Raw genomic sequence first — 22,059 nt, forward strand, 5'->3', positions numbered from 1 at the left:
ATTTAACAGATATATACAAGCAATAAATATGGCGGCAATTAAACATTATTTTCATTATTGTTTAACTGGCTAATACTTTTTCTGGTTATTCGTCCAAGAAATTCGACGAAAAACAGTGGAAACTGTCTGTCATTTAATCATCCAACTTAATGACTTGAAGAGACATGCTGCAAACAGAAATAGCAACAATCAGTGAAATGCTGTGCCAGTGCTGTGTGAATTCATCAGAAGTGGATGTAGTGAGCGCGGCGTGAACTTTAAATCGCCTGCCAAGTGGGCTCAGGTGTGTGGTCACCGCTTATTATAAAACCACCGAGGCGCATCGCTGGCAATCAAAGCCGAGAACCGGAGAAAATCAGCTGTTATTGCGCCAGTTCACGCTCAGCACCGCGAGATGGCGCAGCTGCACCGCTCTCCACGGCCGCAGGTCCCGAGGTCCCCCCCCCCCCCATCCATCCCCAGTGGATTACAAACTCCAGTTAAGAGGCGCACTGTCCTCCTCCTCCCCGTCTCTCACCCAGAGTGAAACCCGACGTGCACGGATCACGCATCCACACCGCGCTCGTCCTGTGGAAATTAAAAATCAGCCCCGTTTGGCCGTCAGCGCCAAACCGACCGAGCTCTGCAGTATAGTGGTGGCGGGGAGGGGGAGAAGAGGCAAAAACATATAGACAAAGATAGTGAGGGGAGGGAAATGGGTCTGGAGGTGGTTAGTTGTCCGTGATTGTCAAGTGGACGGCCGTGAAGTTGTTTGGCTCCACTCGGATCTTTTCTCCTGGTCGTTGAGGTGAGTTCTTGTCTCTGCAGGAGAGGAGCAGCCCGGATGGTGCATGCCTTGCTGTGCACGGACTATTCCAAATTCTCTCTGTAGTGTGTAGTAAATAATGGATGTGTGGTGGCATCAGATGTTTATCTCTTTATACGAGAGTAAAATATAACCACGCAGCTGATTTTTTTGTTCAACAGCTCATGTTACCATCTGTTTTTTTTTTCTAATTAATTTATTTTATTTTATTTTATTTTGATTTTTTTTGGTTGGGTAGCAAAATATCATTGTACAGTAATCCATGGGGACCTCAGCGATGCTTAATATGACAAAATGAGAAAATACTAGCAAACACCAAGTGGTGTTTTCTTAGAAATCTTCTGCTTTAATTGTATTCTGCTGGAGTGCTCTAAGGCAAGATAAGCTGTATGAGAGGAGGAGATCCTCTTCATTCTCTGTCCCTCTAGCTTTCCCTCTCTGCCCTCTCCTTCATTCATTCACATATGCCTACCTCTCTCTAGTTCTTTCTCTCACTCCATCTTTCTAATCCTCTCTTTCACAACCTCTGTCCCCCTCACTCTTTCAGGCTCTCCTTCTCTGTCAGCGCGTACAACACTGTGAGTTTGCACCACAAGACTGCTTCACTTCTGAAACTCCTCTCTGTCCTTTCACCCAGCCCAGCTGCCTTTTATGTGTCTCTCCTTTCAGCTGTCAATCTCAGGTCTCAGCCACTTGTCATAATTGATATTCCACATAGGGTTTATTAATGATGTACCACATATTTCTTTAACTACTGATGCCTGTGATGTGGCTGGATGGGAGTGGTATTCCTCTTTACCTTGTAATCAATATGTGACTGAGCAATTACTGTGTACTGTGTACTGGAGTGTCATGGACCTCCCCATGGCTGAATCAATAATGTCACATCTGTCACAGTCACTCTAAACAAGTGCAAGTGTACATGTGAAGGTGAAGGGACACACACACACACACACACAGGCAGTCAAGGATCATGGTAATTGAGCTCTAAACCTTGATTGAGTGTCACAGTATGGAGAATAACAGCTGATGGTGAAGAGCCTTGAAATGATTTTAAGATGTCTTACACCAATCAATCATAGCTATTTTAGGCCCCATTTTTTATTTACATACCTATTTCAGGGCACACAGGTCACTTTGGCACAAAGCATTCAGCCAACCATTCTGTAATTTGCACTCCTCCGTTTGTGACAGTTACTCTTATCGACAGTAACACAGTACTCCATTTTTCACATTTCTTGTCAAATGTGCCAGTTTATATATTGTTACACATCCAGCCCTAACCCGAACCCTAACATAAACCCTCCCCATATTGCCTTTAGTTCATATCAACTTAAATAAATATCAAAATAAACAAAACCATTTTTCAACTTTTAAACCCAAACAAGCTCTTGCAAGATCCTGTGAGAAGTGGGATATAAAAATTATGTCTCATCTCTGGCAATATGCAACACATGTGACAGCCGGTGCTTTGTAATGTAAAGGCAGATTCTTCACACAGCTCCTTTACAGTAACTTTGGCTTCCACAGCCTCCGTTGCTATCAGTGTCATCTGTCGTCAAGCGGAAAAGACAGACATCTGCTGCATCTCGTACACTCTCACTCTGTGACACACAAGCACACGCACACACAGTGATGTATCAGCATGCACAAGGCTTGGAGGTACAACTCCCACTCACAGGTGATTTGTATGTCACACACCTGTCTCATGGCCCTGTGAGCTTCAGTTTGTATATACAGACCATTCACTGTGCTTAGCTAAAAATAATCACCAGCAGCAACACACACATCGAACATGAATTATGGAAGACAGTAAGAGATAAAGAAAGAGAGCCATCCAGGTCAGAGTCAGACCCAGTTCCACTAGTTTTGCTCCCAAAGGACAATTCTACTAGACCATTGCATTAATATTCAGTTGGCACTATCTAGCACATCAGACCTGCTGTTATCCTTTAGTGTGGACTAACTAGACCCGGGGCTACCTGTGGTTTCACATCAATGCTTCACGAACATGATGGGCCAGGAAAATGAGTCCATGTATTTTGATCTTAATTATTGATGCAATGCAATGCTCTTAATTAAATGGTTATACATTTTACAGCTCGAATTAAGTAAGCCTCACCTTGATCCAGCCTTAGAAATTAGCCTTTGATTAAAGAGCAAATGTTGCAAAGATATTATTATTCAATGTACTGTAGAAGATTGACATCAGTCTTTCTTATCACTGTTATACTACATGATACTATCTATTAAATAAAAAACTACTGCCATGATAGCCTGGCCATGTCCCAAGATATAAAGGTCTGCCTGTCAACACCTGTTAAGTTCCCTAGCACGCTGTTTATACACAAATGTGTCATTTTCATTAGAAACCTTAAGCGAAGCCATTCATTTTGTTGGCTTTGGGTGGTAAACATGATTTTGGCGGCTTCATATATCTGTTTTCAAACATTATTTTAAAGCTAAGCAAACTGTCTCAGAATTAACATAAAACCTCGAGCAATTTTTAGCTCCTGATCTCATTCTCAGCAAGATAGCAATTAAGCGTATTTCTCAGACTGTCAAATTATGGCCTCACAAGCCCTGGAGACTGTGCAGGATTTTTCAGCACTCCTGGATTCTTTTTAAGGTTAGAGGTAAATTATATGGCTCTAATTGCATGAGGTGGTGGGAACCAATGTGCTATGAAGAACTAACATTGTAAACGTTAATTGCACTTAACCAGGTGAAACAGAAGTATAGGAAGAGTGAGAAAGATGTCAATCAAGGTGACTCTGCTCATGCCCAGTATGTGAGTAGTTGGTGGATACATAGTTCCTGTAGGATCCTTTATGGCCATGCCTATGTCATACAGACTATTACACGCCATTCTGCCATGTACAAATACTTCTATGAGATGCAGGCATCCAACAAATTCCCTTCCTGTTAGCTGTCACAATATGTAATTTAATTCTTGGAAGAATTGTGTTGACCTCAGGTGAAATACAAGAACACTCACCTTGAACAAATGAAAAACAGCAGATATTTTTAAGTTAATAGGTAATTTCCTTCCAAGCTTGGCTGTGTAAGTGTTCTACTGGTAAAAAAAAAAAAAAAAAACCCCTGTGTCGCAGTGATTAGATGGTGGACAGTACTCTGTGTAGGGATTATGCACACTATATACACTCTGTGGAAACCTGAGGAGAAACCTGCCCATTTGTTGGTTACTCAGCAGAGCTTTGTGTGCGTGTGCCTGCTTGTGTGTTTATTTAGGTGTTGGAATGGGCATTTTTCTGTTAATCTTGATGGATTTTATGTACATAAATCTGGTGGAAAAAAAAAGTGGATTAACCAATGTAATCATGTTAGGATGCATAATTGTAGCTGTTTGTGATGATAATGTACAGTATACATTTGCGTACATTTGTGTGTATTTAGGCACCTTATCTGATGTTCAGTGGAGTCTTGACCTTGAACAGTTTGATTGCTGTCTGCTTAGTCAGGCCCACAGCATCTGCTCATGTCAAAGCAAACAACACTTCAAATGATCTACAATGCATATAATCTATCTATCTATCTATCTATCTATCTGTTTACAAACTAACCCAGCATTTTTTCTGTCTCTCTCTCTCTCCCGTAAGTGTGTGATTGCGTATTCACCATGAGTAACATCTATGAGTCTGCCGAGGCCACGCTGGGCTTCATCAGCTCTCCATGCCTGACCAAAGTGGAGCTCAGAGTGGCCTGCCGGGGGATCTCGGATCGTGATGCCCTCTCCAAACCAGACCCTTGCGTAGTGCTGAAGGTGCAGTCACACGGCCAGTGGTTTGAGGTACAGTTGTGGGAAGGGATGGAAAGAGGGGATGGTGAGGCATGTAATGGATAAAAAAGCAAAAAAAAAAAAAAAACCAAAACAAAACACGGTTTTATAAGCAGAAGATGAAGGCATAACAGCAGCATCAATGAGGAGAGTTGTTCTGAAATGTCCTTGCATACACGACTCATTAAACCTTTGGAAAAACATCCAGCTGCAAATGAGCAAAATACTTAGAGGCTTTGCTTTTTGCACTGACAATACTGACAATACATAATATCAGCTGATAATATAGAGCAGCTACTATGAAACCTTTGAGGTGACAGTATTGTTGCTGTTTAATATTATTTTCATATTTCATGACCGATGTTCCAGCCAGAAAGAAAACTCTCTTCACTTGCTTTTAGAGTTCTGCTGCAGGTGAATTGCTATGAAGTCTTCTGCTGACAACCCTCAAGATTGTTCAAGAACATCATTTAATTAATGTTTGACTAAATTATTATGTCTAATCAAGGACCCAAGTAATCACACAGAGCTGTGATTGTGTTGCTAACCTGTGTGGGTTTGTGGTTCATGGGTTGTGTGTTTCTTCTAAATGAATAATGCCAATTGTCATGGAAGACAACAGAAGCCATAACTTTTGTGGGCTGCTGCAAAGATTCCATTTATTTATCCAAAACAATTTTGTTACCTTACAATGGAGATTTTGTTCGTATTGTTTCTCTGCTATTTCCGGATACTTGTTTGCCCCAGTCATTTGAAGATTGAAAACAATGAAAATAACAAGCTTCCCTAGAATCATGGACAACGTCATCATACTCAATAAAAGAATGTAAATGCACAGTGGCAGTATTTTCCAACAAGAGAAATGTTAGCACTTGAAAATGGTCATGGGAAAATTGATGAAGTTTCAGCTGCTAAGTCTTTCTGAGCCAGGAGCTTTTTCAGGGATTTTAGGAAGAATCTCTTATTCATGAAACAACAGTGGCAGCAACACAATATGTGTTGCACAGCATGAGAGCAGAGATCCATCTTGAGGAGTTGCAGGAAGAAATCCATCTCCGTCAGTTTCTTTCCCTCTTCTGTTGGGAAGAAACATGTGCTGAGGGCATTCTGGCTGCCTTTTAAATGTGTAACACCCATTCACATCATCACATATTCAGTGCCACAGTGACCCGCTATTAGAGACTAGGGATGCAACAATTATAGATTTTGATCGTGCGATTATAGTCTGAGGAATATTCACGGTTCCACGATTATCACGATTATTATGCATTAATTAATTTCACAACACTACTAATGAACTAACGCATAAAATCGCATGAGTATTCTTTGGAGATTTTTATTTATTTGTTTGTTACTTTTATTTATTGCAGTCAGAAATAAAACTGTAATAAAATAATGCAGTGTCAATAACGCCATTTATCTCAGTTATTAAGTGTTACCTTTACTTTGGCGTATAAAGCTGCAGCTTTAGGTGGGATCACGATCAACGCTGCATCAAGTCTGACGTGTTTGGACCTTTAGCCGCAACTTTTTTTCGGCAGGTTTCGTCATTCTTGCTGCACAATGCCGACCTCACTTTGCTCTTAGGTGGAAACGTGGTCCTTCTGCCATTGTTTTATTGCCCCTTTGATACGCACGGCACTGTGAGCAGCTGCACCTCTGGTGTAACTTTGTTTTCGTTCCGTGCAGGCTACCAGCATAGTGTCCGTTTTTTTGGGAGTGAGAAGAGAAAAACTGTGCAGCGGAGCCTTTGGGATTAAATTAACCGTGACGTTTTAATATTAATATCGGTGAATGGCTGGATACCTATTAGAGACGTGCATACACAAATGTGGAATCACACGCGTCACCCGGTTACACAAACACACACTGTTGTACACACACTGTGCGTGCACACACAAGAGATCAAGAACAAGTACTCAGAAAGTATTGTGGTATAATTCCCATTATCATTTTTTTGAGATATCACAAATTTGTGTGAGTGTGGAACAGAGAGAGAATTTGTGTGTATGTTATGATAAGGCCCTTTGTGCGAATGAGGGAATGGACTATTGTTATCAGTGCCCATCAGATTTAGTCTTTGAACTGGATAATTGTTGAGTGTTTGTGTGTTTATGTGCTCACAATCTTTCTGCTTTAACGAGATGCCAGTTTATTGACTTAAGTGTCAAAAAAAGTAATGTCTGCGGGTGTGCCATTCACTTCTCTCTTTGTGTGTTTGTGTCTGCTGAAGGGTTATCAACAATAAAAAGGACCAGTCATTGCTGTTAGAGTTGAATAGGTTTTGTTGGCAGCACAGAGAGGTTTGTTTTCTAGTTCTTTTTGTGTTAGGATGTTAGAGAGCAGAAATCTGAGATCAATGTTAGAACTATAGTCGCCTCTCTATTCAGTCAAACAGTCTAAGCCGTCGTTCAAAATCCACAATACCAGCTTTCTGGTTGATAAGTATAAACATTGTGGTTATGGCTATTTGCGATAATTGCTGCACAGCTGAAAAGTCTGCTGAGCTTCTAAATCATGTATTGGATATGGAGTGAAAGCTTTATTCTTCAGTCCACTTTGGGAAGACTATAAATTCTCCATATCAAATCAAACTACCAACATTAAATAGCATTCAATACATTTCAATTTAAAATAATAATAGTGAAAATGAAAAATAAAAAAGTGATATTACAAATTGTAATTGGTCTTTTAGTGATGTACAGTATAGTTGGAGAACAAAAGAGCACATAATAAGTAAATCTAAAAATAAATAATTGGTAGTAGTAGACCATTGGACAGAATGCAGGAAGGTAAAGGAGGTTCTTTTTTTCAGCATTTTCAGCGAGTTGAAAAAGCCTTTTATATAACCCCATTTTAATTTTGCCCTCTGGATTTGTGAAAAAACCTGGCTCGGGGAGCACATAATAATGGACTGCGGGGGGTCTACAGTTCATCCAAAGAACATTTCACAGCATGAGTACTTTTATTCCCAAGAAATAGAAGTTAACCCAGAGCCGTTTGTGTCTGTCCATGCACATCTGCCTTTGTTCATGTCTATGCACATGCACATGCACATTTCCAGGTGGATCGTACAGAGGTGATACGCAGCAGCAGCGGCCCTGTCTTCTCCAAGATCTTCCTTGTGGATTACTACTTTGAGGAGGTCCAGAGGCTACGTTTTGAACTTCATGACATCAGCTCTGGTAACAATGGCCTACGTGAAGCCGACTTCCTGGGAGCCATGGAGTGCACTTTAGGGCAGGTTGGTTTTCTGACCCATCAGTGACTTGCAGACATTGGTGCAGTCAGTTACTTTCATTATTTGCAGTGTTGGCTGTTACTATCTGCCTCCAGTGTATACGAGCCTGTAAAAGAGGCATCTCCTAGAAGTCAGCTTGATATGTTTAAATACGAAACGGCATCTTAGGCTGCTCACAAATACCTACACTGGGCAACATATCATCTGAAAGCATTTTAGAGACGGTTACCCATAGGAACCACAAATATGTATGATATGAGCATACCTCTACCGGTGAATGCATGACAGGAGTAAATTTATGCCCAAACAGAACCAGATTAACATGTACTGTGTGTTTAATAGTGTACAGTATGCTAGTACGTCTCAGACCACTGAGTGCACAAACAGCCTGCACACATTCAGTGATTATTACAGACTGCAGTATATGATCTTTTTGTAAAGTTCACTAATCTTTTTTTAGATACCAGGCATATGCACCAGGTAATGTGAACTGTAATTAGGGTGAGAGAAAAGCTTTAAGATTGGAGATGCAAAATATGACAGTGGGTGGAATCCTAATGTGAACTTTTTATGTGAGATGGGCTGCAGTCACTACCTGCCATTTACAATATGTGTCTATTTCCTTGAATCCTTATTTACATAAAGCCCTGAGGGTGTGGTACTCTCTCTTCTCAAGATATGTGCATATGTTAATCCATAAGCCCTGTACACATTAAACGGTGTATCTACCCCTCTTAATGATGTAGTTGTAATTGAAATTCAGAGACTTGTTTTATTTACAATTTTCTCTCAATATTACATAGCATTTAAAAAGCAAATTGGAACTAGTGCTCATTAACAGGTTGAGTAAGTTGACTTCAGGGAATTACTACCTAATGTCATATTAAATAGAAGGGAATAGTCTCATAGCTTTAAGGTCCAGGCTGTTAGGAGGAGAATGAAAATGTTTCTACTGAAAATCCACTGACAGACACTATCAGCAAGGTAAAGCTGGTGGGTTTACAATAACTGGACGAACTGAGATAATTGACATGGAGGGGATTTAGGAGGCGAGAGCCAGAGAGGTCTACTCAAATGGGATAACATGCTGCCAAGGTTTTGTCTGGATTTGCAATAGCAGCATGTTGGACGCTTCTGTCAATCCAGGGCTCTGTCAAGAAGAAGACATAACTATAATATTGCAATTCAAGAAAGTGATAGTAACAAATCTGCACTGACAGTAATATTTTGAAATGTAACACAGCTGGACATTTTGTGCAGAGGATAAGTCTTCCCATATATAGTGGCAGTTTCAGCACTGGCAAGTATAGCCAGATGAAGAGACTGCCACAGATGCACTGTCACTAATATTATCACTGTGCTAAAAAAAACAATGCTCAGTATTGACAAGAGATTGCATCACTACTTGGATGTCAGAATCGTAACTTGTAGCAATGGAAACTACACAAAATTACCAGTAGTTACAGGTCACCTCAGCTCTGGAGAGTGTTTTAGCATCTTTCACCACTGCATTCTCGTTGTTTTATCTGTGTTGTTTTGGCTAGCTACAGGATTAAATTCAACATTAATTAATTCAATTTACTTTAATTATATTTAAGTCTTGCAAAACAAATTTTCATATCAAAACTGAACACAAAGAACACACTTGTGTCTTTGCACCATTTAATTACAGATCAACTTTCAGCCTTCTCTGGAGTTGGCAGATCAAGCTGGGATTATAACAGCAGAGAAAATTAAAAGCTGTCTCTTTGAGGGGATCTGCTGGAGTGCATTAGCTGATGTGTTTCTGATTGTTCCAGATTGTCTCACAGAGGAAACTGACCAAAGCTCTACTCAAACAGGGAAACACTGCTGGAAAGTCTTCCATAATGGTATGACAGCGTCTCCAACACATTCACACTGACAAGTGTGTGCATGTAAATCACACACTTTCACTTAAGAGACTCTGAAGATAATTAATTTGATGATGTTGCCTGTTCAATCTGTTCTGTTCCTCATTTCCATCTCATTTTCTGTCACCTCCCTCTTTTACCTCTCTGCCTATTGCTCTCTCACTCTCTCCCTGCCTCCCCCCTTTCCTGCTATATTCTCTCCTTCCTGTAAAGGTGACAGCTGAAGAGTTGTCTGGTAATGATGATTATGTTGAACTCTCCTTCAGTGCTCGTAAACTAGATGACAAGGTTTGTGCAATAGTATGTGCATTTTCAAATGTATTGAAAATTTATTTGGGGGTTTGTTTGTTTTTTCAGATATGAGAGGCACATTCGAGATATGAATTTGTGTGTGCGCTGTCAGGCAGGTTCTCTCTGAGTATGTGGGTAAGGTGTGAAGAGGGGCTGTGGGATTTCATCATGAAGTAACTCTCATAAGTACAATCTGGCATTAGCTGAAGCCTCCTGAGATAGGTGGGCAACACCCTCCCCAGAACCCCCTCCTATCTCACCCACCCCACCACACATAAAGATAACTATATTAATTGTCAGCTTCCACACACATGCATGCACCCACATGAACGGCCATGGATGACTAATCCAAACAAGTTGTGCCTTAAGGGAAAGATGGAAGACAGCAAGGGAGGGGTGGATAAATTGGAGAGGACAGGAACAGGATGGGTGGAAGACAGAAGAAAGGGAGAAAAACGGGGGTGAAATGATGATTCTGTTAGTGTATGAATGATTTTACGGTGATCAAAGGCAGCACTGAGGCAATGCCTTACATGCGTGTTTTCCCTTGAAGGATTTCTTCAGCAAGTCAGACCCTTTTTTGGAGATTTTTAGACTAAATGATGATGGGACTGAGTCGCTCGTACACAGAACCGAGGTAATTACAACCACAGACTGAGACATGCTCAAATGTAAAATGTCAGGTCTGTAATTACTGCAATGCTTTTCTCTGTGTGTACATTATGTGCACAGACGGTCATGAACAACCTGAGCCCAGTTTGGAAATCTTTCAAAGTTTCCTTGAACACGCTCTGCAGTGGTGACCATGATAGGGACTTAAAGGTGAGTCTGGAGCTGTAAGTATTGTTAACAGGCCATGATAAGAGCAACATTGTTTTATTTCAACCAAAAAATTATCAGCTTTCATATTAGCGTTGCAAACTTGGGCTAACAGTCACTTCATTATTTTTGTTCCTTTAATGAGACCCAAGGACTTTTTTATTTTTATTTATTTAAACGTGAATATATGGGTCGTCCTACAGAGTCTGATCAATCAATCATACTCTGTATACATAAAGTTACAGCTGGTCAGTAGAGACTACATGTTAACCCAAATACACAATCATGGCCAACAATTTTTTCCATTTATGAGTCAGGAGCTGAGTTCAGGTCAGGTGCTGACTTTCTTTTAAGAGCCAGACGCGTGTGAAAGAGCTCAGTGGTTGTCCTAAGCGCTCAACTATTCTTGCCAGAATAGGTCTGTGGGTGTGTGTGTGTGTACATCTGTGTGAAAGTGGTGGCCGCGCATCGGTTGCAAACAGTTATTCTTTCAATGAATAAACATGAGCTTATTCATTAAATATTCAGAGGCGTCTTAACTCCGCATGACTCCTGACAGCAGGAGAAAGGGCTCACAAACTCACACTCACACATACATACATGCACGCGCAAGCCATCGGCTGTGGTTTCCAACTACTGTTTGAAGCATCAGAGCTGTAGTGAGAAATGGCAGGGCAGAGATTTCTATTCAGACCGGTACTTGCTCTTCACCAGGCTTTTAACAGACCAATGCATAAATGTATAAACCTTACTCTGCAGTGTCTAGCTGTCTCTCCTTTTGTATTTTTCCCAATGCATTTTTCCTCCTCTACTTTCCTCTTTCCATTCACTGGTCTCCTGCTCCATCCAACTCTTAGTATTCACTAAATGGAACAGTGGTTTGTCATTTTTTCATTATTTTCTGGTAAAGCTCTCAGCAACTACAAGTGGAAGAGAGGTACGCCTTTGCTCCCTCACATGGAATAATTACAAAAAAAGGCACAGTTACCTTTCATGAAGGATCTCACACACACGCACACACACACACACACACACACACACACACACACATACACACACACACACAACACAATTGGCATCCACACTTGAGATGCAGACGCTTAAGTGGCAGGTAGGAAATAAGGGGATTATTGGTGGTTGTTGTTTTTAATCAGATGTTGACAGATAGTTCAGGTGACCTCAGATGACAAGGACACAAAGCTCCACAGCAAAAAGACTTATTCATAGTAATTACTTTTGTGTTAAAAGTAGAAGGATTTTCTTGTGTGTGTGTGTGTGTGTGCGTGTGTTTGTGTTGACATGTTGTCTCTACTGACCGACTCTAACTTTAATGAGTATGATTGATTGATCAGACTTTGCAGGATGGCCCATATATTGACATCTTCTACCTCCTTTTGAAATTACTTGTTGTTTTTCTGTGATGTGCTGACCCTCCAGCCCTGACCACCACATTTCTCCAGTGATTGAGGCCATTTATCTTGTCAACTAGTTCCCTTTTAGTGATATCAACTGCTACGCTTTATTACACACACACATACACACATATAAAGCTATCTCTTAAGCTGCGTCCCTCTCAGCATCCTCAGATTAATATTTTACCGCTCCATTGCTCCCCCGCCAACACTGCCTTATCAATCATTCAGCATGGCATTTCCCTCTGAGTCCATTTGTGTGTGTGTGTGTGTTACGGTGAAAGTGTTGCAGCTTCGCTCTTACTGAATGAATGTGTGTGCTTGTGTATGTGTGTCACTTTGTATCAATTCCAGTGCACAGTGTGGGACTGGGACTCGAATGGGAAACATGACTTCATTGGGGAGTTTCAGACTACATTTAAGGAGATGAGGGCAGAGCAGGAGGGGAAACAGGTGAGCACAAAAAGAAAAGAAAAAAAATATATATACTCAAGGCACATGGATGAAATGCCCGCCGCACACTATTTACCTCAAATTTATTTGGACAGCTGGATCCTTGTCACAAAATGATGTTGAATCATAGTTACAGTATGTATCAGAGGGCTGGTGACAGATGTGGTTCTTTATACACCACACTTCATTTCAAACTCAAAAAAAACCTGAAGAATATAACGACAACTCAGTCTGATCTACAGTCACAACATGAGTTAATACAGAGAGAAAATAACATATTTCTCTTTAACATAAAGTACGTGCAACCAGCTCCTCCAGAAAACTCCAAACATAGAGTGTGTAGTGTGCTTCACGCATAGATAGGATATGAACAGTAATTCAGGTGCCGCCCTCTTGGTGTCTAAGCTGAAATCTCTCTATGTCCTTGGTCCTGGTTGCAAATGCAACCTATTTGTCAGACCTGTCGGGTTTAAAAAATTTCTGGTATGGTTGTAGTGTCGCACCATTTGTTTATTTATTAGTTCCTCTATTTCTTATTATTATTCCCTATGTTTTAGCCTCCCAACCATATTGTATGTGTAGTTAGCCTCCTTCCATAGACACGCCTCACCCATGGTTGCTCCACTGATATTATTGTAATTTGCTGTGTGTTGTGTTTACCCAGATTCAATGGGAGTGCATCAACCCAAAATATCAGATCAAGAAGAAGAATTACAGAAATTCTGGTGTTGTCATGCTCAACCACTGTAAGGTGAAGCGATCATCCTACTTTCTGCTGTCTAGCACTGTTTGTCTGCAATAGGAATTTCACCTTACATTATGATGGTGGGATAACGGCTAGAAAACAGGCCCCATGAACAGGAGGTTACAAGGTCCTGCTGGTTTGGTTTGGTTTCAGCCTGTGTGATTTGCTGAATGTCATCCCCCACTCTCTCTTTCCTCCATTTCCTGTCACTGTTCAAGCTATCCTTTCAAAAAAGGCCAGGAAGAACAGTATGAACTTTCCTGTCAATTTATCATGTTACAATAGTAAGTTTAGTATGAAAAACCTCTGATAATAATAAAAGTCATCATGTTTTCCAGTTTGTTTGTTTTGTTTTGATTGACTAAAAGAAGGAGCAAACTCTTTAAGAAGCTTGAATTGTGAAGGATTTCTAATTTTTTACATGATAAATAATAAGTCACCCAAAATGTCAACAGATGCAGATAGTTCGCAGCTACAATCACCAACTAAACTACGCTTGTGTCTTTGAACTTAAAATACCATAATATCCAAAAACACTTTGACAAAGTCTGTATAAAAGGAGTTCTATGGCAATGATCCATCCTTGGGTTCAAGCTGTGGCAACAAAGTGCTTCCTTGAACAATAAAGACTCTTTTCATATCTAGTCAATTTCTTTATGATATGTCCTAAATTCCAATGTTTTTCCTGACAGATCATCAAAATGTACTCCTTTCTGGATTACATCATGGGAGGCTGCCAAATTCAGTTCACAGTAAGTCCTTTCACATTTATTCCAATTAATGGCTACAGCAGTAGGTCATTGTCTCTCCGTGCCCACTCGTGTTATGTGAGTGTCAATGTGTGTGTATGTTCATGTGTTTCTGTCCCAGGTGGCAATAGACTTCACAGCATCCAACGGGGATCCCAGAAACAGCTGCTCCCTCCACTATATCCACCCCTACCAGCCCAATGAGTATCTCAAAGCACTGGTGGCTGTAGGAGAGATCTGCCAAGACTATGACAGGTAGACACCGTCTACCAATCATAATTTATCCCATTCTGCCTCACACACGTACATACACATACACACACGTGCAAGTGCATGCACACAATTAGATTCTCCCACCAAAGAACCAAAACCAAATGGCCAAAGTCTGAACAAAAGAAATTCAATGTGATTATCAATGAAAGATGTTTCATATATCGCAAAGCTATCATTTTTTTTCCTTCCCCCTTTATCTTGACACTATACTTCTCATCCCTCTCTCATTCTGCAGTGATAAAATGTTTCCAGCGTTTGGCTTTGGAGCTCTGATACCACCTGACTTCAAGGTAGGACATCTGGGATGTGTGTATGTGTGTTTGCAGTTGCGGAGGGAGCTTTGGCTAGTTTAGATTTAGATTTTAGATCTCTTTTGGAGGCACAGTTTGCTTTTGATCAACATGAAAGGAGAATGCATCTGTCTAGCTGCAAATTGGACTGAACATGTTGTGCTGGGTGTTTGGTTGGCTGTAGCAGTAAAAGGTGCCATGTTTTCTCTGCTCCACATGAAGGTTTCACATGATTTTGCTGTGAACTTTGATGAGGACAATCCTGAATGTGCTGGTGAGCATCCACACATGGACATGCTCATACACACAGACTTGCCTCTCACAGAGCACTATCTCTAACACTAACACATTCATACATCACAGAACAGAAACACTCTTACAGCCCCCTCATGTCTCTCCCTAACTGTCAGTCCCATATTTCTCTCTCGATCAACCCCCCCCACCTTCCTTTCACATACAAATACACTCTGACATGTGCATACACGTACGCACACACAAATACAGCTGGGAGATTTGTCGTTATACTGCAGGAAGTATTTCAGGCTCTGTGATACGGAGAAAACAACACTAATCTGTATGTGTGAAATGGGCTTCTGCGTTTGTTTCCCCACATAGCTGTGTTCCCACCGCGAAAGTGTGTGCCTGCCGTCTGATGTTTCTGTTGTCTTTAAAGGAAAGCTTTTTGTGAAAGGTCCAGTCACCTTGGAGTGCAATCAACAAATCCGATTTATTTTAGCCGACAGTTTTGCAAGCACAAAAACTTTGACTTGCTAAGCTCAGTGTAATGTACAGAAAGACAGACAGGACAAATACAGAAGCAAAAAGTGAATCAGCTTGTGTGTCTCAGGAATCCAAGGTGTAGTGGAAGCCTACCAGAACTGCCTCCCTAAGATCCAGCTTTATGGGCCGACCAACATTGCCCCGATCATCCAGAAAGTGGCCTCATCTGCCTCTGAGGAGATGCACACCAAAGAGGCCATGGTGAGAAAGTGAATGAGGAACATAACAAAGGAAATGTGTTTCAAATGTCTGTGGTCTATAGGGAGACAAAGAAAACTAGCAATGAATAGTCAAAAAGTAGGACATCTGCAGAGGTAAAACTGGAAAAAGAAGAGCAAAAAGATATGATTTGAAAATAATGAAAAGGTTATTGATATTAATTTAACTCCAATCGGTGGCTTTGGAAGACAAGTTCCTCTCTGCTTTTATGCCTCCCTTTATTGTCTGTATTGGATTAGAGTGAGTTTTAATCAAATGAGCCCCTGACAAGAACTGACACTTTAAAACATAAAATTCAGTGAGCATCTATTTGTTCCTCACCGCATCCTCCCCTCTTAAACCCACTAATTGTGTCTCCCATCTCAACCACCAGGAATATTTCATCCTGCTGATTCTAACAGACGGCGTCATCACTGACATGGCAGACACACGAGAAGCCATCGTGCATGCCTCCCACCTGCCTATGTCTGTAATCATCGTCGGCGTGGGCAATGCAGACTTCACAGACATGCAGATATTGGACGGTGACGACGGCATCCTACGTTCACCAAAGGGAGAACCTGTCCTCCGTGACATCGTCCAGTTTGTCCCTTTCAAGGACTTCAAACATGTGGGTGTTACTGGGGGAAGAGGCGTGGGGAGTAAAAGGAGGGGAGTCAGGAGGGGAGAATGTCACGAAATTTCAGGAGCTTTGATGAATGCATTCCAGTCAGAAAAGGTAACTGAATCTCCAAGGAAATCAGGAAAGCGGCCATCTACAAAATGAGAGGCTATATGAGAATGCAGTCGAGGTTTCTAAAATATGTTTGTCCTAGATGCTATATTTCAGCTCTTTCTGTACTTTCTGGGGCTACTTTCTCACAGCCGGCACTACAGTGCTTATGAGACTGTTTATCTTAAAACTATCAAGCTCTCTCCAACTGAAAAACAACATTAAACAGCATTAGATATATTTAGAGAACAGAAGTGTATGTAGTCATAAAAAATGTATAAATTTCTTATGAAATTTATGCATAGTGTAATATCTGTAGTATAAAAAAGGTAATACAATAGGTTAGCTATTGCGTTATATATTTCAATACTTGTGGTTCTGTCCTGGCATCAAAAAAATTATATGTTTTTCTGTATTTTTGGAGTTGGCAAATGAAGCACTTGAGCCACATCTGCCTCTCCTGCATCATATTTGGTCCCAAAACAACAGCTGGAGTTTTCTGGTTCATTAAAACTTTTACATGTTTTTTTAATCTGCAAATCGGATGCAGATGCAGACTTAACACAAGGCACATATAAACCCTGATAAATATTGTCTAATAATCAATGCTTCCACATGGAGACAAGCAGAGAAACTGCAGCTATTGTGTTTCAATCTGCCATGATGAACGGAGAAGGGCACTGGAACTATGTCCACAAAGCAAATGAAAGGCTTTGCATCCGTTGAAAGAAGAAATAGCATAAGCCATCTCTTCCACATTACATGAGGAATTAAGAAGTAACAAAATGTACTCTTGTCCAGGCCGCTACATTCAGAAGCCTTTTGTGGTCTGCTACAACCTTTGGCATAAATTAATTGGTAACAGTTTGATAGATATTGGCATGGTCAATGGACATTATTGGGGTAGTTTGCTGACTTTGTATTCTTCTGCTTCATCTTTCTTTATGCTGCAGTCTAGCACTTTCTATTCTCTTGGCCATCGATCTCTCTATCAATCGATCAAACTATCGATTTTTATGTGCTGCTGTAACTCTGCTTGGCGGAACAATGGAGACTTTGAAAAAGTTTCTATTGACCAATACATTCTGTTTGTGTGCATGTGTGTATACATAGTGTACACGTTGGGTGGGTGCCAAGAAGTGTTATAGAGGAGTTGCAAGGTAACAAGTTTGAACATATGGGCGTATTGTGCTTGGTCTGCTCATCAAAACACATTGGCTATTTACACAGTGTTTGTGTGTGCTTCCATTTTGCCTGGATTTGACAGTCTGTTTGGCTGTGTCTGTTATGGTGACACAGTGGTTATGGTGATCTCTGAAAGTTTGGGAAATCATCTGTGCTGCATTGACACAGAGTGGGGAAGGCCATATGTAGTATATATCCAGAAGCACATTGATCAAGAAACAGGCAGAGATGAGAAGTGAAGCATAAATATGAGTGGTGGTGGAGGAAGAAATAGAGAGACAGTCTCAGTGGTTTTAGTGGTGGTGTTCAGTAGTGGTGGCAGTCAGCAGGAGACCGATGCTAAAGACAAAAGGGAGTGAGGGAGCGTGTGACAGAGGTGGAAAGGTGATTTTCTGCTCTGTCGTCTCTTTTCAAAAGGGATTAGTAGGACAGAGCTGCTGTGTGACAGGCGGAGTGGGGGATAACAGGTAGATAGGAGTGGAGAAAAGAAAGCAGGAGGGAGGGTGGAACTGAGAGGAGGAGGGGGAAGGAGCCCAGGTAGGTGCACTTTGATGATGTGTTGTCTCTGGGAATGATGTGAGAAGGAATTTGACAGACTTGCAGACTTTGAGGACTCGGACATGAGTTCGTGCCTGTGTACGCGTGTGTATATGTTGGGTAGCATAAGTGTTTGTGTACAGACAAGTGTCCGCCCTTAACACGTGTTGCTATGAGTGTACATTCACAGATTCTTCATATCATTCAGTCATCAATGCAATTATGCAATTATCAATGTTTTGCTTTCATAGTTTAACTGTATATTTTTAATGAATGAAATACAAAGCAGTCTGATCATTCTTCATCAGATGTCATGGCTTACCTAAAATTAATTTACTACATATAACCATCATATTACTCCTGTGAGGTGATAGTCTGCTTTTATGTGCAGATGTCTCATTTTTATGAACCAACAAAAATTACCCTGTTTAGATCCTATGGCTCGTGCAATCTTGATATCATCTAATGGATTTTGAGAGGATTTTTTTTATATTTAATATTTATCATTTGTTATGTAATATATCAGTATATATATACACAGAGGTTTAAATTGTTCAAGTCTCTTACCCTTCAACAAATTCGCTTTTATTTGCCACGTCATTCCCTACTCTCTCTCTCTCTCTCTCTCCCCCGTTTGCTTTTACTCTTCAAGTTGTCCTATCAAATAAAGGCAGAAAGAAATCCTTTATGACCGTAACGTTAAAACATGCTCTGATTAGTAATGCTCATAATAGTCTTAATGCACTGCATTTTGTAATTGAGGATGAAAAATGTCCAAATGTTGAAATAACAAACCTGTTGTGAGAATATTCTGAGAAGACTGAAGACATTTACTAGACCAAAACTAGAGTTGCAATTTGTCAAATAAAGAAAATCCATAAATGATGCGGGAACAAGCACAGCTGGATATTTAGATTATCCTATAAAGCATAAACCGAGCAAATGTATAATGAAAGGAATGGGACTTCATGCATAGTTTCACTGAATAAGCAAGATGTGAACCCTGTGTGTTACAAACAAATCTACAAACCAAACTCTGGTAATAAAGGGTAGAAAGGTGAGAGTGGAAATGTTTTGAAGTTAGCAAATGAGGTTGTCTGATCACATCAGTCTCACAGGACAAGACCTGTGGCTGCATCGGGCTCAACGGGAAATTTTGTCCTCCTAGAGGTATGTGTGGCAAGCGAATTGTGTGCATTTATGATTCATCTCCGCCTTCTCTTTGTCTATATCTATATTTCCAGGCCTCCCCAGCTGCCCTGGCTAAGAGTGTTTTGGCAGAAGTCCCTAATCAGGTGGTGGATTACTACAACGCTAAAGGCATCAAACCTAAGTGTATGTCGGACTATGAGTCCACAAGAACCTTGGGCCCCTGACAATGGACTACATACACACATGCACTCAAATACACGTGTATGAATCATATATATACATTTATGTACTGTATCTTACCTATACACATGCAAAAGCACAAGCACACAAAAACATGTACTCGCAACTGCACAACATACTACATTAAGTAGTCTAGCTCAGAGAATTAGCTCCTTCTGGTAAAACTATTTGAAATACTCCATTGGTAACTATTGCATGCTTGGCCATGGTGGCATCACCTGGGAAATAATTACTATCTACTGTATATCTGAACGATGTTTATAGAAATAAGACCAGTCCTCTGAATCAGCATGCAGACTCAAACCATAGCCCACCTAAAGAAATGACACTCCTACCTTATTTAGATAACTAGCAAGAACATAAACCAAAAGATCTGTGGGTAGAAATGTCAAAATATGTGATTGCTTAGCCAGAAATGCTTAGCATTAGCATTGCAAATGTTGTTTATGGGGATCATAGTGTCCCTGTTAGTTTACTGAATAAATGCATGAATAATTCAGCTCTTGCTAATATCCTATCTCCAGCCTCGGCTTGCTAGTTATGAAATAAAGTATTTCTGTCATTTGAGTGACATTCAAGGTTTTGCTTGGGCATTTTGGGTTCTTTTCTACAGATTTGTTTGAGATTTTGCTAAATGGAAATCAAGAACTAAATAATTGTAATAATTTCTTAATAACCTTCTTACATTTTAAAGAGTTTTGGGAGGGTAGATAAGTGTGTGTGTGGTAGATACTCATCTGTAAGCTGAAAACAGTTTGGTTTGGTTTTTTTCTGTATTCTGCATGTTGATTATAATAAAGACACTTTGATTTTCTCACTTGGGTGCAGTCTGATGTTTGTGTGTATCAGTCATGTTTATATGTTCACATTCTCACCATCAGTAGCGTAATGGTGCTGGAGTGGAGGAAGAGTGTTACCATCCCTGTTGAGGACATAAGCTGGTCACTGCAAGGTAGAAAATTAGGTGTCAGATCAAAACCAGGCTAGGGTTAGAAATGGGGTTATGTGTGTTGTGATTATGGCCAATGTAAGCTTAATTTTTCCAAGGCATCAAGGCGGAAAAATATAATGCTCTCCCCAGGGATCAAGACAATGTTGTGTTTATGTGTGCAGATGTGCAATGTGGAGGTAAAATCCAGAATGACAAAGAGCAGGTGGCTGCGTTGACTGTATATAGAAATGCAGTGTTGATGTTGTTAGTTAATTTATTTTACCCAGTGAGCATCTGTCTTTGTCTTCCACTGAATATGCGGTCTATCTGTATAGGCAGACCCCCACTGATTTTAGCCATCACACATCCCACTGTCTCTCTCTCATTGATAGCCTTGTCTTGTTAAATAAACAAGCTCTGCACAGAGCAACAAAATCTCACAATCACTCCAAATAACACTGTTTGAGAGAGACACCTTTATCCACATTTCGTCCTTTCAACATCCCAGTCAGGCATTAAAATGCAAGAGTAGATAATTTTGCTCATCTCCGTATAGGTCCTGTTAATTAGGGCAAAGCAAAGGTTGACTGTCTACACGCTAATATACATCTCAATTTCTGACAGATCATTATTCAGCGCATGAATCTCCTGTGCTTCATTTCTTAATCAGAAGAGTAACATTTTGAGAGACTGACAGAAACAACATTGTCACTTCATAGCAATCCAAAATTACTACTATTACAACTACTTAAGTAGTAAACTATGATAATAATCTTCATCATTATTTTAGGGGATTCGATTCATGTGATACCTACGTTAAAATTGTTTATTTGGTTTGCTTATTAAGAATTTCATATAAATTTTTGTTGAGTTCACAAACAGGGAGATTTAAATATCAATGTTTCCTTAACAAAGACCGTGGTGGTGTAAATTAATGACACTTGACTGCAGATTTATTTACTGGCTAGCCAGTTGAAAATGGATTTTTCACATCTCAACCATATACAATGTCAGATAAAGGCTGAATGTAAAAATTAAAAAAAAAGAAAACCAACAAAGTAGTAAAACTAAGTCAGTAAAAGTGATACCTGACTGGCGTCATCTTCATCACTTGTCTTTCTCTTCTTAGAAACATTTTTGAACAAGCTCGTCTGAAAATGCAGTCAGCGGTTAAAACATCATGGCGTGTAGATATTAGCTTAATGCTATCAATTAGGTGGCACCGGTATATGACGTAACGTTAGCTGGCCACCAACACTTAGCGAATGTCTGTTTAACTAGTTATGATGAGTTAACTTTCCTCCTATGATGAGTTAACTTTCCTGCAATGATGATTTAACTTTCCTCCTATGATGAGTTAACTTTGCTCCGGTAAGTCCTAAATGAGTGCTGAGGAAACGTGATTTAAAGCTCCCAAATAACCGCTCAGTAGTTTCTTTTGCTAACTGATGTTTGTAAGGCTATGAATAAATGTAAAGACTCTTTTATATTTTTTTTAATTCATTTGTAACATTAAAATGAAATCAAACACGTT

General features: G+C 40.3%; 1 protein-coding gene across 3 annotated transcripts; it reads left to right on the forward strand.

Annotated features, from left to right (window-relative positions):
* Positions 1-540: 540 nt before the first annotated feature.
* On the forward strand, positions 541-20,389 carry cpne4b (copine IVb). 3 transcript variants are annotated; one of them, XM_029513568.1, is made up of 16 exons: positions 541-787; positions 4,426-4,616; positions 7,669-7,848; positions 9,645-9,716; positions 9,951-10,025; positions 10,582-10,665; positions 10,761-10,850; positions 12,614-12,712; positions 13,377-13,463; positions 14,150-14,209; positions 14,328-14,461; positions 14,715-14,769; positions 14,992-15,043; positions 15,617-15,750; positions 16,142-16,378; positions 19,447-20,389. In XM_029513568.1, the coding sequence occupies exons 2-16, from the start codon at positions 4,446-4,448 to the stop codon at positions 19,576-19,578; spliced, it is 1,662 nt and encodes a 553-aa protein (XP_029369428.1). In that variant the 5' UTR covers positions 541-787; positions 4,426-4,445; the 3' UTR covers positions 19,579-20,389. The 3 variants fall into 3 exon arrangements, with proteins under 3 accessions (XP_029369428.1, XP_029369429.1, XP_029369430.1); XM_029513569.1 differs by having other exon boundaries at positions 4,426-4,589; XM_029513570.1 differs by lacking the exons at positions 9,951-10,025; positions 10,582-10,665; positions 10,761-10,850; positions 12,614-12,712.
* The last annotated feature ends 1,670 nt before the right edge of the window (positions 20,390-22,059 follow it).

The sequence above is a fragment of the Echeneis naucrates genome, chromosome 11 (genome assembly GCF_900963305.1).
Source record: "Echeneis naucrates chromosome 11, fEcheNa1.1, whole genome shotgun sequence".
NCBI lineage: Eukaryota > Metazoa > Chordata > Actinopteri > Carangiformes > Echeneidae > Echeneis > Echeneis naucrates.

Bases quoted from the DNA above. Each gene is read 5' to 3' on its own strand.
- cpne4b (XM_029513568.1), top strand. From the start codon at position 4,446: ATGAGTAACATCTATGAGTCTGCCGAGGCCACGCTGGGCTTCATCAGC. The intron at 9,717-9,950 runs GTATGACAGCGT...CTTCCTGTAAAG, and splicing joins CTGGAAAGTCTTCCATAATG to GTGACAGCTGAAGAGTTGTC. The intron at 14,462-14,714 runs GTAGACACCGTC...CTCATTCTGCAG, and splicing joins ATCTGCCAAGACTATGACAG to TGATAAAATGTTTCCAGCGT.